Source organism: Lepisosteus oculatus, chromosome 2, assembly GCF_040954835.1.
Source record: "Lepisosteus oculatus isolate fLepOcu1 chromosome 2, fLepOcu1.hap2, whole genome shotgun sequence".
Lineage (NCBI taxonomy): Eukaryota > Metazoa > Chordata > Actinopteri > Semionotiformes > Lepisosteidae > Lepisosteus > Lepisosteus oculatus.
Genome location: NC_090697.1, coordinates 50,477,187 through 50,495,479, shown reverse-complemented (window position 1 = coordinate 50,495,479; position 18,293 = coordinate 50,477,187). Strand labels below are relative to the sequence as shown.

At 37.8% G+C, this 18,293-nt stretch overlaps 1 protein-coding gene across 16 annotated transcripts in view; it reads left to right on the top strand.

Moving 5' to 3' along the window:
* Positions 1 to 4,692: 4,692 nt before the first annotated feature.
* Positions 4,693 to 18,293, top strand: part of map7b (microtubule-associated protein 7b) — a 70,496-nt gene continuing 56,895 nt past the window's right edge. For 2 of the 16 annotated variants that reach the window (XM_015348870.2, XM_015348867.2), the window contains exon 1: positions 12,616 to 13,411. In XM_015348870.2, the coding sequence (XP_015204356.2) occupies positions 13,279 to 13,411 (133 nt within the window). In that variant the 5' untranslated portion in view covers positions 12,616 to 13,278. Of the gene's footprint in view, positions 4,780 to 12,615; positions 13,412 to 18,293 lie in introns of those variants that run through there. The other 14 variants (XM_069178758.1, XM_015348882.2, XM_015348907.2 and 11 more) reach the window with 11 other exon arrangements.

Sequence of the window (18,293 nt, the reverse complement as noted above, 5' to 3'; positions counted from 1 at the left end):
ATCCAGGGTGAGGAGGCGGATAGGGGGAGAAACAGGGATGCGAGGAATATTCCAAGTGGTGGCGAGTCCGAAGTCTAGGAAGTTTTCCTCTGCGCCTGAATCAACAAAAGCCTGAAGAGATTCTTTGAATCCATCCCCGGAAACCAGTGCGGGCAAAAAGAGGCCAGAAGAGGCAGAAGAGGGAAGAATACCGACCTTGGCAGAGGGCAGGGAAGTACAGGGGGGGCAGAGAGGGCATGAAGCTCGGAGATGGCCGGCTGCCCCGCAATAAAGGCAACATCCCTTGGAAAGTCAGCGGCGTTGCTCCTCAGAAGACAGCCTGGAGAAGGAGGTCGGGTGGGAGGGGGCAGAAGGGGGTTGAAGCCTGGAGCGTTGTTCTTGGAGCCTGATGTCAATTTCAGCCAGACGGGAGATGAGGTGCTCCAAGGAGGGAAAGTCCAATGGGAGATATGTGAGGTGGTCCTGGAAAGCAGAAGACAAACCCTGGCAGAACTGGTGGATAAGAGCCTCTTCATTCCAGGGGACTTGGGAGGCCAGGAGGCGGAATTCCATGGCATAATCTTGAAAAGAACAGGAACCCTGGGTGATATAGGTGAGACGGGAGATGGCAATATGGTGGGAGTGGAGCTGACCAAAAATGGACTGCATGGCGGCAGAGAACCACTAGGTGGTCCACTAGGCGTTGAACTGCAGTGGTCAGTTGTCGAAGAGCCTGGGACTGCTGTTGCAAGAAGGTGGTGGTGTTCTGGTCCGCTGGATCCATGTAGGCTCACTATTCTGTAAGACTGAGGCAGATCTGATCAGTGGATCCTGTGCAGGACTCAGGAGAGTGAAAAAGACACTAAGCCAAATCGCTAGACAAAAGGAAAAAAATCGGGAAACCAGAAAGAAGGTCTGAAGACGGAATGACAGGGAAGAGGCAACAATCCCAAACTTTAGGTGAAGTCAAAAACCAGGAAGTGGGCGAGTAGGTCGGAACATGGAAGAACAACGAGAAAGCTACAATCCAAAACAGAAGGTGAAATCGGAAATGAGAGACAAGCAAGGAGATCAGAACCAGTGAAAATCAAGAGAGAAACGCGCACTAGGAAACTCGAGGAGAATCCGTAATAGTGAGCGGGGAAGTGAGGAAAAAGGAGAACTAAAATAGGGACGGGAGAGAAAGGTGATTGGCGTCTTACTTGCGGCGTGAGCTTGTGTTACAGGGTGTGCGCGTGGGAATGCAAGAAGGAACAGAGGCGTGAGTGGAATGCGTAACACCCAGTGTAGGCGATTTCAGGGTGACCGAAACCCTTTGAAGCCAGGTGGCTCATTTCTACTAGGGATGGTGTGATGTGGACACTTGTGACTTCTGCTGCACATGACATCTGTGTGATACAGAACAGCCCAGTAGGATGCAGGGGCACCCATGGAGCAGATATTTCAGAGTGAGCTTCGAACCCCCGTAACCCCCGTAACACAGACCTTTGGAAGAAGACGGAAGGAGCCCACCAGTTCATGAGGGAGCACTTAACTGAGGCAGGATTCCACTAGAAGAGATGCTATAACCTGAAGGCTAAGGGGCAGCCTTTGGTCCACGGGATCAACTGTGGGTTTTCTGCCCCAGGGGAAAAAGGGATTGTGCTCCAAACAAGCTCTTCCCGGGAGGGGACCCTGCACTGTGCTGAAGAGATTATCAGACGTAGTATACTGGGTTTGCCTGTGCATGAGGAAATAATCACTGGTGCTTCACCAGGATCGGTTGGTGCCCTACTGAGCTCAACCAGACTTCATCCCTGACTGGGAGAGATGTCCCCCAGTGAGACCACAACATGGAGACTGCTGATACAATTGGCTGCACCCCAAGCTGCTCAGGAAGAGAGTGAGAGAGGGCAGCATAGCAGTTTCCTCACGTAACATTTGGCAGGGAGACACACTGGGGTTAGGACTGTTATATCTTCAGAAGTGAAGGGGTGGGGGGTGTGAACCGTGCAGTTGCTTAGGAAATGAATGGACGCTGAAGGAAATACAGTGACCTGTGTGTGTTCGCGCCAGGACTGACCTGCACTGGTCATTGGTTATAGCTTTCTGTACATTAAAAGTTCTTTCTGTATACAGTACATCGCAGTGTCAAACTCAGTCACTCAGTATTACTGTACGTTACAGTATTTCAACCAGTGACAAATGAGCATGGGACCAAGGAAAAAGATCCAGGTTAGGGATTTGGGATTGAAAAACTGTAAAGTTTTTACTTCAATAAGGGTGATGGTTGAATTCCTTATGACTGAACTCAGATAATGCAATATAAAACTCAAGTGTATCTTAAAAGTTTTATGGTTGTGGAATTTATGTGTACAAGCTTTATACAACCTATTTCCTCAATGCGCCTGACCAAAAAGGTAAAGTCAAGTATAAAACACAACCCCTTCTGTATTTGTATTCCATTTGTAATGTCAATGTAACATTTTTAGGACCCTAGGTTTTAGTAGAAGTTTAAACCTAACACTAGATTCAGTTTTCACCTACCAAATATGCTCAATTTAGAAGAATACAGAAATACATTTCAAGCAGAATTCTGTTTGATCATTTGATTGAAAAAGACCTTAGAAGCATATTTAAAGTAAGTTTTATTTCATAAGTTAATGTAGAATTGATATCACTTTTGCTGATATCTTGGACTATTATTTCAACTAGTGACAAATGAACATAGAATATAGGATTAGAAAAAGTGGTTTGGGTCAGGGTTAGAAAATCTGTAAATTTTTAACTTCAGTCAGGGTTCTGTTTGAATTCCTAATGACTGGACTGAGTCATATAAGACTGAAGCATACAGTATTCTGTAAGGTGACAGCAGCCTTCTGAGTTCCTTTTGTTCCTTATCCAGTGCACATTTTAAGGTTAACTTTGGTTGAAAGGTTAACTATGTTCAAGTATAACCGCCCAGAACTATTATGATTCCAAACAGTAAGTAAAAATAGAAAGTACTTGATGTCATTCATGGTTGTGTTAAAATTACGATTATAAATGCATTGTGCAAAATTCATAAAAGAAAACTTAAGTTTATGCACTGAAATATGAAGTAAAGTGATATATATATATAAATAAATGTACAGTATAAGTAATATTGGAATTACAAGTAATAGTCCATCAGATGGCTCTACCCCATTTTCCTGAATAAATGTTGTAGGAGTCACCTGGCTGTTATAGTTTTGGTGCCAGAAAGTGAAGGAGAAAAACGGAAAGAACTGGGGAGCTTGTTCTTCAGTTGAAGAGAGCTAGCGTGAGAGTAAGATGTTCTGTACAACCAAACTTTACTATATATAGCTCATTGTTCCACATGCGCGTCCATGTCATTCTTTGCTTCATGTGAAGATACAACAAAATACATCTGAAAAAATAGGAATTAAGGGAACTACGACCAGTGGTTTGTATCTCATGCACATTTAGGAGGGAATACAGATTTCCAGGGAATATTGAATTGGAGGTGACACTGGCACAGTGCAAAAGGAGCACTAAGGGATTTAACTTGAGGAGAAATGCAGTTGTACTGCATTGATTACCAACACGTTGATTTTTTTTTGGCAAATGGACTGCCTTTGATGGTTGTCTGCAAGTAAGGTGAAAGTTTAAAAAAACAAAATTGTTTTCAACATTTTGTTTTGTTTCATCTTGTGTTTTAAAATCACTTCGACCAGATCCTACCGCAGGAGTCTTATCACACACAAAAACTTTTTCCAAAGTTCATATAAATAATGGATGATTTTCAAAGCTGTTTCTCAACAAGAGGAAAAAAAATAATTTTAAAATTATAATAGTTAAAAAGTACAAAAAAAAGAAAATAGCTACGGAAAACGAAATATGATTTTTTTTTTACCTTCTGCAAACTGGAAGAAGTGAAGAAAATACACTTTGGCAAAAACCTGTGAACATCTGTTAGCAAATATCTCCATCTAGTGGACAACGGACACTACAGTTCGCGCCAGAATCTTATAACCACTGAGATAAAGACATTGTTTTCAGAAATGTCACTGGTATTTACATAAACGGTTGTGGCTATGACACATGCATACTTATATAAAGAGCCTGATCATTTAATGAAATCAATAAGAAATAGAAACTTGTATATTTTAAGGCAATTTATATTTATATAATTGTTTTGCCTTCATTAAGAATTGACCCACATGAATTAGAGAAAACATCAATACCGTCAGCAGCGAATCAGTTTTGTTTCATTCAAACATACATTCAGCGCTTTCCCATTTTTAAAAATTAGCCCTTTACTGTATATTCTCGATATGGCGGTTTTAGGATCATATCAAGCTGATTGATCATCCCCCATCCCCGCCCCCCCAGCAGATGTGTTGTTGTACCAAAACAACGAGTAATTATGGGTCATTATAAATTTATGATTTTTAAATTACAGTTGAATATTTGTAGAACAGGCACTTGTTTTCCAGGTATCTAAAGAAAAAAGGGTGGTAGTTCTAATATTTCCCACAACACACCTGTGTGAAAAGATGTTTAAACTTGAATTTGGTTTGGTTCAAGTATCCTTCGCTAGATTCCAGTGGATTTCATTGCATAGGGTCACCCTACAGCGTTCTTTTTACAGTACATTCCACGTTTGCCACCTCCATCCAGGTGTCAGGAGCGCTGTCTAAACAAGCTATCCCTTACCTGTCCGCTAGGTGTAGTCTTCCACTCTGCACTTCTGCTTGCTCCACAACTGATCTCCTGGTTTGACGTCAGGAGAAATGGCGGAGCCGGAGAGAGTAGGCGCATCTTTGGTCAGGTTTCAAGGTGAGTGTTTTAATTTAGGAAGTAGTTGAATCCTCACTAATATTTTGGAAAATGCATAGCAAAATTATGAAGTCATGATAAAGAGTATTTGGGGACCGCACGGAATGTTCAAGACGCGGGAGCGGAGCCAACCGGCAAAATGGGGTTTCAGAGTAACTAGAAGTAATATAACCAAATCACAAGATTTAGTTATATTGTGAGCACTGCATCAGCGGATTGAAAAGAAAAAAACAATGGTTACTTCTGGAAATCGAATGAAGAAAGCGTATAATTTTTTTTAATTAAAAATGGGAAAACACTTTTTTTATTTGTGAAATAAAGTTTAAATATTTTATCTGTGCGCTTGGACGTGATTAACTGAAGTTCAGCTAATGTCGTTTCTGCACAGGCAATAATGATTGTTGGAATAAAAGCTAATGCAGTGTAATCAGGTGCAGTCTGAAATTATCCGAAGGTTTTCATGTATGGGGTTTCCTTCTTTAAAATACTATTTTCTTCCAAGAGATAGATGAAAGGAAAGACATTGCTTTAAACTTCTACATTGCTTTTTCTCTTCAAAGTTTCTTTCGGGATTGATTTTAAATTTTGTAAAGCAATCTTCCTGCCGTCTTTGTCCCAGTTACTCCTTTTTTTTAATCGTTTAGAAAAATAAGTGTTAAACTAGTTAGGTCTTGACAGTCGGGACACTTAAACCGACTCTTTTTTCCTCAAATGTGTTTGCTATACGAAGCACAAGGAGTGTAGTTTCGGTGCGTGTGTTTATTTAAATACTGGTTAGTTCAAATGGTGGTATATGTACTGTATTTAACTTTACTGACAATTCAATTTTTCCGTCGGTGCTGATATATCATAGGTGTGTTATGCATGCTATTAACCACTCAAATAATGGAAATGTCTTAGGTTATTAATCAACAGCACTCATCTCCAAGCCTCTAATAGGGCAGATTCTTTCTGATATTTTCCAATTCATTTTCATGCACTAATTTAACAACCGTTTAGATGATAAATATTTGCTCTCTTTTTTATATAAACGTTTTTACAACGGTTACAGAAGTATTAAATGTACTACATTATACTGTGGAGAAAACATTATATTCCACACTAAACTTTCTGAACTTTGTTTCTTGCCCGTTTTCATACCATTTTGTATGTGAGGAATTGTTTTCAGACATGGGTTTTGAAGGTGTTCGTCTAAGGATATGGTTCTGTTTTTGTGTTTGTCTTTGAAGAAACCATATCTTTTTCTCTTTAATTCCAAAAAATAAATGTATTATTTGTTTATTAATTAGAATGTCTTTTATTAGACAGAATACAGTTTAAGTGTTTGGAGCCTTATGATTTGGTGTTTAGTTGGAGGACTCTTAAAAGGTATTTTAAGTATTTTTGAATATCTAGGGAAATGTTTATTTTTTATTCGCAAACATTAATATGCCTATTCAAAAAATGATGAAGACTTTTCAAAGACCTTTCAAAGCAAAAATGTTTAAATTAAACTTTGGCTTGCACACGTGTAGAGAATCTTGTCTAGCAGAGAATCTTGTAGGTACAGTAAGTGTTCCCAAGGCTTGAAAGACTTGTTTATTCAGGAACTGTACCTGGCATTAAAAAAAGAGACTAAGGTTCATTCTTTGTGGTGTTGACCTTTGCCTTATGAAAAGCTGCAAAACACTAAGTGTGGTTGTGTGAATAAGATTATGAGACCTGTAATACTGCAGCCTCGCTCTGGCAAACAGTTTGGAAGAGTACCAGAAAGGCTAGGCCATGAAAACACTTGATGCCTATATTTCCATTTTTCTATAGCATAATTGTGTGAGGCAGAAGACCATCTTCTTTAAAATAGTGCCCCCTTGGACCTGAATATCATGAACAAATACTAGCAGAAGTCCCTTCAGGAGAATGTTTTTTTGTGTGTGTATGTGCCAAAGTTGTAGTTCTTTTATAGATCACGGACTGTAACTGCACCGTAGCAAAAAAGACCACACTGCAAGATAAGGTCTTGTTTTCCCCATTTCTCTAGACAATGCCACAACTTGTTAGAAGATTTAGATACTTCCATCTTGCATTAGTGTATTGCATCAGTGTTGTGCACTTCGAGTTATTAGAAGATTTAAATCAGATTTAAGAGGATTTGTCTTCTATTAATTCTCTTTGTATCCCGTTCCAACACACTGTAAATAGACATCACAGAAAGCTCTATTTGCTTGCTGCTGGGACTCTACTTCTGAAATAATTGCACAATCCCCTCTGTCTCTCTTGCATTTTTTAATTGTTTTTCCAAAACACCAGACTGTAGAACTGTATGATAGGATAGTTATTTATGATTTCAGGAATGATGTTTAATTTTGTAGCTGGTTTTGTTTTTCTGGTTTATGGGGAGACTACAAACTTTTGTCTTCCCTGAAATTACCTAAACATTTCCATCTTACATCTTTGTGTGCATGATTTCGCTCCATCCGGCTTCTCTGAGCGTTCTACTGTACATATATAATCTGTGCCGTTGTCTAGAAGCATGTTGTTTGGAATATGTGGTGCAAACTTTTCATCTGACAGTACGAAGAAAGGGTAAATTAAGCAGTTTAACATAAAGCATTTAAAATTAAAGCTTGGTGGTTTTTACTGCACTGTGTATTGTGTGCTAAAAATATAAATGTCCAAAAGGGAGCAAACCTATTTATAGCACTATTCATGATTGTGATGTTATAGCTTAAATTATCCAGTGATATATTGATATACCAATATTATTGTAATAGATATTGATATCTGAAAATGCAGGAAATACATCCAAGAAGTATTAATCAGGAACTGTTTTCAAATAATTCTGTTATGTCTTTATCTCAGATTCGTCCCCTGCACATATAGAAACCCATCACCCCACTTAATACATCTTAAAGTGTCACGGCCACCTAACTTTACCTTTACCTCACTCACTGGTGTGTATCCTTTGAAAATGCTGCTGGAGTGCCACCTTTTTTCATTTTCTCCACCACACGTTTTAAGTTTCTGCACTGGTGTACTTTGTACTGTTTATTCTAAGTGTTTGAGACAAATTTAGTTAATAATGGAAATGTGAGCTGTGGCCTGACCATGTTTTAACCAGTACTGCACTATAACCAGTTTGCATTTAATTTGAGTTCACATGTTCTGTGATTGTTCTGAGATCTTAGCTTAAAACATTAAATTTCATTAGACCTGAATGTGGTATTTTGGTATATCGAGTATAGGTTTTGCATTGTATTTCTGTTTGCTTTGCCTTCAGTTAAGTCTTCAGTTTTTAAACTGAAAAATCTTAGTTTTACCACCATGAAAAACAGGACGCCTCCATTGGTGAAGAGCTTATTCAAATACAGATACAGTACAATACAGGCATCACATATAATAATACTCACACTTACATAGTGCTTTTCTAGACACAAAGCCTTTTACAGGTAATGGGAACTCCTCTTGACCTCCACCAATGTGTAGCACCAACCTGCATGATGTGATGGCAGCCACATTGTGCCAGTACTCACCATGCAACAGCTATTAATAGGGAGGAGAACAGAGTGATGATGCCATTTCATAGATGGGGATTATTAGGAGGCCAATGACTTGTAAAGGCCAGAGGGAACTTATAAATAGGACACTGGAGCTTACACTCCTATTCTTTTCAAGAACTGTCCTGGAATTTTTAATGATCACAGGAAGTCAGAACCTCAGTTTTACATATCATCCAAGGTGCCTTTTGTCACATAAATAAGGATGCGTCTTGTCCCTGTCTGGCAGTGTTTTGGCTGCTGGCTTATTAGAGATGCTTGGTTAGCTTGCGAGGTGACTGAAGCATTAAACAAAGCTTTGTTTTCCCATAGTAGAAATGTTACATTTGCACATTTCTGTTGTATGCCCCTACCATCTTCTGATTGCTAATGCAGTGAATAATTCTCCAGCTGCCACTTGCAGATAAACTTGAGAAATTAAAAGCTTTTTATTATTTTTGCTAGCGCCCTTTATTGTTAACAGCTGTTAATGTTATCTTCACATTTGCAACACTATGTTGCATGGAGTGAGCAACAGTAAGTAGTGGATAGAGCTCTGCACCAGAACGGAGACAGACGAGTTCAAGTCTCCAGTGTGTTACTAGTTAATTGTGAGGGTAGGGTCTAGCCATAATTCTCTGTCTGTTCAACAGAGTGGTACCCAGTGATGAACCAGTACACTTTTCAGGGGAGTCTAGTCTTCCTGAAATAAGACAAGCTGATGTTCCAGGAGTCTTAACCTTTTATATTGTCACTTGCTGCATCAAAAACGAAAGCCTCTTTTTATACAAAGATGTTATACAAGTAGATAAGATTGGCCATATGGCCAGTTTTCATTTGCAAGCAATGTGTTCCTATTCTATGATACAACGCATCATACACAGTATCTGTTTCTCATCATAACATTTCAGAACAGAAATGTGTAATTCTTAGTTCTTAATCAAGTTTAATTTGTTTAAAGGGTTTTGCTTTTTCACCGTTGCGTTTAAATTATGTATTATATACTGAATGTGTTTCTGCTTTACAATACCTTCCCTTTACCAAAGAATGTAAAATGTATGCAGATTTCAGCAGTTAATTTCCAGTGTGACATTGCTGAGTTGAATAATCTAAGACATGACTTAATTAAGTCTCCTGAGTCCATTTGCTTTCCATATTGTCTTTAAAAGGAAGTTTCCTTCCTAAATGTCTGCTTCTGTAGAACTGAATTGTTAGCTTCTATAGATTGTGTGAAAAAGGTTGCAACAAAATAAAATATTTTTTACTTTTTTAATAATGTATCCAAATTAATTCAGAACCTTATTGATGTCCATTTTTTGTCTTAAAAGACCCTTATGGGTAATACACATACTCAGCACAGCTCATGTGCCCCTTAAGAATAAAAAGTAATTATATTCCGTAATTTACATTGAAGTAGATGCATTTGTTAATTGGTGCTATTTGTTATACAGTATGTAGTGTTGCTACACCTATTACAGACATGGGTTGCTCGGTTTTTTAACCATTCACATTGCAGCCATTCAGGAACAATGAATATAAGAGGCCTTTGTTTTGTAAACCTTTTATATCAAAGAAAAAAACCCTTCAGCTTTACCAGATTATGGGGCAGCCAGTTAAATTTCTGTCCAACAATGAAGTAAATAAACGACCTCCTCCAGTCTTTCATAGATGTACAGAGGATGGGAGGTCATGAAATGACTAATCATTTCCATTATGTGAGATGGGTAGGTGGGCCTTATTTAAAACAGGCGGGTGAAACAATGAGACTGACTACAGTCAGTCTGTATTTGTCTGACCACAGGGGCATTTCATGGATACTTTATGTCCCACTGAACTTATTAAATCATTTTGGTGTACATTTGTTTGTACTTAGTGGCTATCTACTGACCTTTCAAAAGTGTAGAACTACCCTGAGTTCTTGGTTAGTGGACAAAGCTTTGAAAGCTTTTTGTAGCACAAAGGCCTGAATCATTAAGAATTAAAATTACATTTTGCTCGCTTGATAAATTTAAGTAAATTACACTGGATTAGTAAGGTTACAGGCTGCAATCTCTGGTACTAGAGAGCCAATGTGTCTCTTTAAAGCAGCAACACCTGAACAGCTAGGAAAGTTTGGTCCAGTTAACTGAACTGATTTAGTTATTAGGACCTAAGTTGGAATGCAAACCAGCAAACACATCTGACCTGGATCAGAGATGTACCACCCTGTCATAGAGAATTAAAACCTTATTTAAGGATTTCAGTTATTAACTCAATTTATGAACCTCCAGTATTAATTTGTACATTATGGTGAACCTTGAAACAAATTCTTTTCTTCAAAATTTGCCGACCGTATTTCCATTGCTAAGCTATTTTCTTTTAGTTTTTCCCAGCCCTTTCTTCATGCTTAAAGAATTCATTGCTAAGATGTAGTCAGATTTATACATTTATTTAAAGCTAAATAAAAAAATCCTTGTTTATTTTTACATTTGGTTACCCAAACCAGGTTTAAATCTAGCAGATGTAACCCACAGCTTTAGCAGTGTGCTATAGTGTATTACATCTTAGTCTTTTTTCATATCTGTGAAGATATGATGCTGTTGAATAGTTCCTGAAGCTTTTACTGTGTTTTTATAAAACAAAATATCTCTAGAAAACATGGGTCTTCTTTAGTCATCAAGTTTTAAACCATTGACCCCAAAACTTTAAAACCTGTTAAAAACATTTTGAAAATAATTCCCTCACTTTTCATTTAAATGACTTGCTGTGCCTTTTGTATAGTGTTGAAAATGTACTCTGTGCTAAAGCCTCACTTAGAGTAAACTGTACTGTATGTAGTATTGTATATAGCATTCTACTATTGAAGAGTGTCCATTTTGTCAGCTTTGTATTTTTTGGAAGTATTTATTCCAGAAGACATTGCATAAAGGACTTTTGGTAATTCTTTGGTTACTGAAAGAAGATTATAAGGTATTTCTATGTTTTGAACAAAAATGTCAGATGTAGCAAAAAGTATCGTTTTTATTCCAGTTCAGTAGGATCCCAGGAGAAGAAAGCTTTCAGCACTGATCTGATTTTGATTAAAAACGGATCACAAGCTGCTGTAGCAATTAAAAGAGCTGAAGAAGCCTATCCTATAAACAAGCAGCAGACTAGGCACATTTGGAAGGAGCATTGACTGTGAAACTGAGATTCATCTAGGCTGACCCCTCTTTGTGTTCTATTTTTCTGTCTTTAAATCATGCTTTTACGAATGTGTCCAGCTGAATGTGCTTAAATGTTTCTGAATAAGCTCTATCCTTTTGTATTACACAGTTCTTTTGCCATTACATTTTAATTTTCAAAGTACAATGAATCCCTTAAGACCCAGCATTGCTTTTCCTGATCCTGCCAGCTTTTGATTTTATTGTCAGTTTATTTAAAGTAAAATCTTCAAAGAGGTTAACTGTTAATGTAATTAAAAAAAAACCTTTCAGTTGTCTTGGGAAAATTAAGACAAGTATATAAAGATATGATCATTTTTGAGCTGGTTTAGCTATAGTCTTATACAAGCTGCCTTCTGCTTGCTTTGTAAGAATTCGCTCATTAAAGATAATTGAAATTCAGTCATTAATAGTATGATTTGATCTTACGAACCTCGGGAATACTACTGTATAAGTTGTCATTAGATCCTTCTGTCTCAGTGATAAGCTCTGGGAGTTTTTCTTAATTCAAGTATCTCCTTCAGTTTGTAAACATTGGCTTTTAGAAGCTGGGTTAAGAAACGGTAATGGTAATAATGAGGAAACATTAAAGCAATAAGACAGAACAGTGTTTTGTCAAGTTGTGTATTTTAATATCTCTTTAATATTCTTGCTGTTATGAAGTTAATATTCCCTAGAATATCTAGCTCCTAGTTTTCTGAAATTTATTTTTTTCAAGGCTATTGAGAATGCAAACTTAATTAACATGGGGAGGTGAAATGAGTTAAAAGAAAATAAAAATCTTCCCTAAAGTGATATTTTAGGTCCTGAATTTCAATCATGTAAATAGGTTTCCTCTTTGCATAATCTGATAAGCAAAGATGGAAAGGTGGCAGAAGACAAGGAGAATGCTGGGAGTGGGGAGGAGGCAGGCAGTTACCATATCTTTATTGACGGAAACTATTTAAATTGGTAACTATGGGTGTGTTATGCCTTCAAACCATTTCATTTGCAGAACACCTAGAAGTGTTTGTTAGCTACTCTCCCATCGAGTGGTGCGTGCTCTAAAAGTGCCGCTTGTAACTTAGATTCTCAGTCTGCTGGGTACTTCCATCAACTTTACATCAGTATATGGGAATGGACACATTTCACAACTGATTGAAAGAGGAGCAGAGCTTGCAGCCATGTGATATTATCAAGGCAGCTGTATTGTTCTGTACTGTAGACGCTGCATCTATGGTACCCTATTTGTACATCTTGAAGCATTCCTGCGGAATGTTCCACCCACCTGACTGAGACGTTTCCAGCTTCTACCCTTTCATTAAGTGACATGTTGCTGTCGTCCGGGCAACCGTTTACAACGGCGTATCATATTTTCCTGCCTTTTGTGCCATGCTGAATATTTCAGTTCCCTGTTTGCTGGAATGAATTGTGAAGTACAGGCGGCACGAAAAGAAAAAAAGCAAGGATTCTTCTGGCAGGAAGGAGAAGCTGGTGCACAAGGATCTGATTGCACAGGCCAGACCTTGAGGAGGAAGCAGCATCTGCTGCAGCAGGAGCACACCAGCAGCATCCCTCTTGCCACGGTGATGCTGGATTAGGGATTCTCCTCTGGGCTGGGAGAGAACTGCAAGGCCCGATTTTTTTTTTTTGCTTTGCATGCTCATCGACTGGATGTCAGCTCAAGTCAGCTGCTCTCGTGCTTTACCCAAAGGGGTTTTGTTTAAAATGCACAAATGAACAGGCTGCTACAGTGCTAGCTAGCTAGCTTTGCTGGAGCTGAAGGATCAGCGTTTTTTTAAGAAAAATACATATACATCAGCAGTATGCCTGGCTCGGTGAGTACAGTCCGACAGGAGAGGTTTAAGAAGCCAGGTGCGAGGCCAAACCTCCCGAGCCTGTTTACAATTAACGAAGAGGATGAGCAGCAAAAGAATGGCAATTTCAGGAAGCAGAAAGGTAAGCAGGCAGCCTATTTTTGTTTTCTCTGTCATTTCAAAGGGCCATTGGGAGCATCGGACAGTGGGATTCCACTTTCCGCCTCAGTATCCCAAATATGAACAGATAAACCATTGTCAGACAGCATGAATGGCATTTTAGCAGTGGTAAATGTAAATCCATGTGTGATGTGGTGTTTTTCTGGTTACAGTTTCACTATGTAGTATTTCTGATCTCTCTTTTTCTGTGCCAATAATATTAAAATTTCTATGAAATTAATTGTATGGCAAAAAATGGCATATTGTGGCAGTTGTTGAACATTGACAGTAAATTTGTATATTTTATATAGCTCAGCAATAATGCCATATTACTGAATTGTATGTTTAAAATAACACTTTCTTCTCCAAAATCTGACATGCTCTGAAATGCTGAATAACAATTTAAATCATTCAGTTCTTTGATTTCTTTTAATTTCAGCCTAAACTGTTAGTGTGGTTGCTGTGGAACCCCTGAAATTCTAGTACAGTGGAAGAAATTCTAGACTCATTAATATCTTCATTAAGGCATCAGCTGTACAAATGCCAGGTTCTCAAATACTCCCAAATGTAATTCTATCACAATTCACTGAAATATTCAGACATTCATCCTCGATTTTCATGAACCTTGCAAACATTAGACTTAGCACAATTCTATGTATTTAGTAATTTATGTTTACTTATAAAGTAGACCATTGGGGAATAATTTTAGAATATTTCTTTAGCAAGAGAACATATAATAGAGGTATGTATACTACTTCAAAGATGCATAGTTTGTAAAATACCCAATCATATTGTCTGGTATTGCTGCAGTTTTAATTTCTGATGAGGCATCTAAATGATCTGTAAGATCGCTCTAATATCCTTTGCTCTAATATGTGATATATGCTCTACTGTCCTTTAATTATTAACAACTGTTCATGTCCAATCAAAAGTTTGTAAGCTGGTTGATGTTGGGATGATTAAATGGTGTGTACTGTACAGATTGGTTTACTATTTGCAGTTTTTTAAGCTTGTATGTATGTACATTTTCCCCATGATCTTGTACAGTACCTTCCTATTTTTCAGATTACATTTCACGTGAAGGACTTGAAAGTTTAACTGCTGTCTGGATGAGGGGAATGGCGTGTATAGCTTTCTGTACTGAATGGAAGTCGGAGCCCCATATTTTTACTTATATAAGATGATTATAAATAACAATTTTGTAGGCCTTGTTGCTTCTCAGCTTCTAGTTGTGTAACTTCAGCAAAAAGCAGAAGAGAATCCTTGATACACTGTACCTTGTTGAAGGCGCCATTCACCCTGATGGCTTTGAAGGGCTCTATTCACCTTAATGCTGGTAGCCTCTGGTGACAAGCACTGTCTGTTTAATGGCTTAAGGGTCTAATAAAAGAGGCTTTGAGCAGAGTTTTCTGCCAGTGCGGTTCCTCCAACACGTAATACACAGTGAGCAGTCTTATGCAACTGCAAGCAATACTGTTTTGATTCATTGGAACATCAAATTCATTATATTTTTAAAAGGAACATGTAGTCAAATGACATTAGTGATTTAAAGTTTTTTTTTAACCTTTTAATCTCAGGGATTGTATTTGACACGGCCTGTTTTGACAGGGTCTGTGATGTTTTCTAATTCCCTGCTTATACGTGATATTTATAAGACCAAGCATATGTCAGCCACAGTTTGGATACAAGGACAGTTTCTCCCTCTCTGTTATTCTTTGACACATTAGATTATTCATGTCTCTGCTGCTGTTTTTAAACCTGCCTCTAGGCCTGTGGTTTCAAAAGAGCCTTTCATGTTTGTTTTCCACTGTAGTCTTTAAGTGCCCAAAAGTTTATAATATACACTTAACTACATCTGTTTATATGTTACCAGCAAGGAATAAAAATTAATTATATATTCATGTATTAATGCAGTTATGTGTAATAATAAAAATTAGCACAGTTTATTTTGGGAGAGGGGATTTCCTGTCAAAACGTTATTTATACCTAAGGAGCTACTGTACCTTTCAGAAATAATCTCTTACAGTTTAAACTGAATAAGGAGTAATTCTTGTAACCATGACCTCAGTCCTTATTTATCACTGTCCAGAGGGAATAATTTAAGTGTGGTTTGGCAATCGTCTATTGTCATAATTGCAAGTGATTATCCCCATTTGCAGTCATTGCTACATTATAAATTGTATAGTAGTTATGTTGGAAACAAATACAAACGTAAGTGTCATGGATTAATTTATTACACTCATCAGTTCATCGACCAGGACCAGGACAGCTTCTTTCACATTTCTGCATCTGCATAGCTTAAACAAAGATTCCGGACCCAATATCTAGCAGGCCTTTAAAGAAGTATTATTTTAAATAACAAGTGGCTTGATTCTTAAATATATATTTTTGTTCTTACTCAGCAAAATAGACAATTATGAATTCCATGACATGGTGTGAACAGTTTTTAATGGTGTCTGAACATTTTTGTAGATTTAGGCCTTTTTCTACCTTCAAACAGTTTAGAGGGTTTACCATGGTATTTCTGCAGCTTTCTCAGGCAAATAAATGATCAAATAAATAAAAAGCATCCAAGCCTTGGGCTTTTTTTAAACAAATTCATTTCAAAGTTTGTTTTTAATTAGTTCTATAACTTCGGTTTTTACTGCAAGACGGTACTTTGGTATAAGTATTTTAATTCCATTTATTTTTTAAATACAGATAGAACCTGTAATCATGTCACAGTGCTGTCCTTTCAGTGGTGTAGCTAAAAGGAATGATGCTGGAATATAAATTATAGTATCTGGAGGGCTTTGCCTGTATAGTATTTAACAGGGATGCAATCCATGGACAAGTGCACAGCTACAGTATATACAGGATCAGGTGGAATGAGGTGGCATTCTGTGTGAAAGCATGTGCAGAGTGAAATGTCATTGAGGTGAATGTGGAGTCAAGGGCAGATGGGTTTGTCCCTGAGGGGCTTATATATTTTGAAAGACTTTGGTGAGCTCTTTCAGTATGTGGGAAGAATAAAAGCAAATTGAGGATCGAATGAAAGTAAATTATTTGGTGGACTTGATTGTTTTCGAGGTTTCCCTTTGTTTGAAGATTGGGCTGAGTCGCTGCCAAACAGGGTGGGCAGTCGATCTTGTTATTGAGTATTTAATGAAGCTGTTCATATATCACAGCCAGACTAACTTGCAGCTTGTCCTGGCAGTAGGCCACAGGCAAAATAATAAATCTTGAGGCCGAAGGTACATGCAACTATATTGGTCGAACCTGCTAGTGTATTCACACATCCCAGTGGCAGGGAAATAGAGAGGAAGAGTGCCCATATTTTTGGTGTTTTGGTGTGGTAGAGAGTTTAACTTCTATTTATATTACTCCTCTTGGAACATCTCATTGCAAACACTGGACAGCTTTTCTAGGTACAGTTCTGATGGCCCATACATCCTAGTCAGGCTCCTCTTTCACCCATCCCTCCTTAATACAGTGTTTGTCTGGAACCATACAATTCCACAGGTAAAAGAGAAATATTCTGTTATGATGTTTTCTGTACAGTAGCTTGGTAAACAGTAAATTAAGTGCTCCATTTCATCTGTTGAGAAAAATAAGGCACCTATAAATAATTCATTTTCAAAGTGTTCTTGCATTAAAGTTTGTGGATTTCTATGTCCCAATTTTCATTTTTTAAATAGCTATGTTCTTATTGCTCACTCTTTTTTGGAATTCCCAGCCATCTTTATTTCTCGACAAATGCTCTGCTCACACGGGGAGAATGAGGCTTCCCCAGACTGTCCACTCTGTGGACTTTAATGCTGGTAGCTCCACAGTGACGTACAGGATCTTCACTGTGGGTGGAAAACATGTGCCCCTCATTGACATATCACTCAAAAAGTTACATGGGCTTAACCCAAACTTACTCACGACCTGTGCCAGCTGTACTGAGCCTCTTGTGCAGTCTGTCACTGATGGCTAATGTGACCTTGGCATGGAGTTTTGTATCTTTACCAGATGAGCCATTTGGGAGCTTCCACGATCTTTATTGTTAAAATAGATCCCTGGGTAATGCATTAACATTTTCTGATACCAAGAGACTATTGCACGACTGGATGAACATGTAATGCCAACAAGAAAGGTTTCACGGTCAAAATTCAGGAGGTAATTGAATATGTAAGTTTGGAATGCAATTGAATGTTTTTGATTAATTAGATGGCTACAACTGTGTGTGCAAGCTGTAGTTACGTAGTTTGAATGCTATGTCACATGTACTCCATACTCTCATAGTAGAAGTAAACTGATGTCACTATAATTCCCAAGTTATTGCTCAGTTTGACTGTAATGTTAGACATTATCACATCAGTTTTAATATAATAAACATAATATAATATTGTGCAATTGTGAGTTGTATAACTCTCTTATACAAGCTATGAAGCTGCTATATAGCCTTCAGTGATTTGCATGAAAACCAGAAGTAAAATATAATCTTTCATGAAGACTTTTAGATCTGTTAGAATTGTCCCCTTTCTACAAGATTAACACAGAAAGTAATGTCCCACTTTTTTCTAGTTCAAAATTTATTTGTTATGGCGCTCAAGGGGACTATTTCAGAGCACTGCAACAGGAAATAGGAAAGTTAAATCTTATAGCACCAAAGGTTTAATTGTTGTCCTGTGAGAATTATTTTAAATACATTGGCAGCATTACTTTCTAGTTGACCCTGATATAATGTCATTGTTGAATTATCATTACTTAGTCTGTAAGTGAGCAAACAGACAGCACCATAAAGTAGACCAAGCCCTAAAAATTACAAGAGATTGAGCAATTGTCATACATCTGTCAACCATTTGAAACTTCATCACCTAAAATTATTGCAAGACATCAGT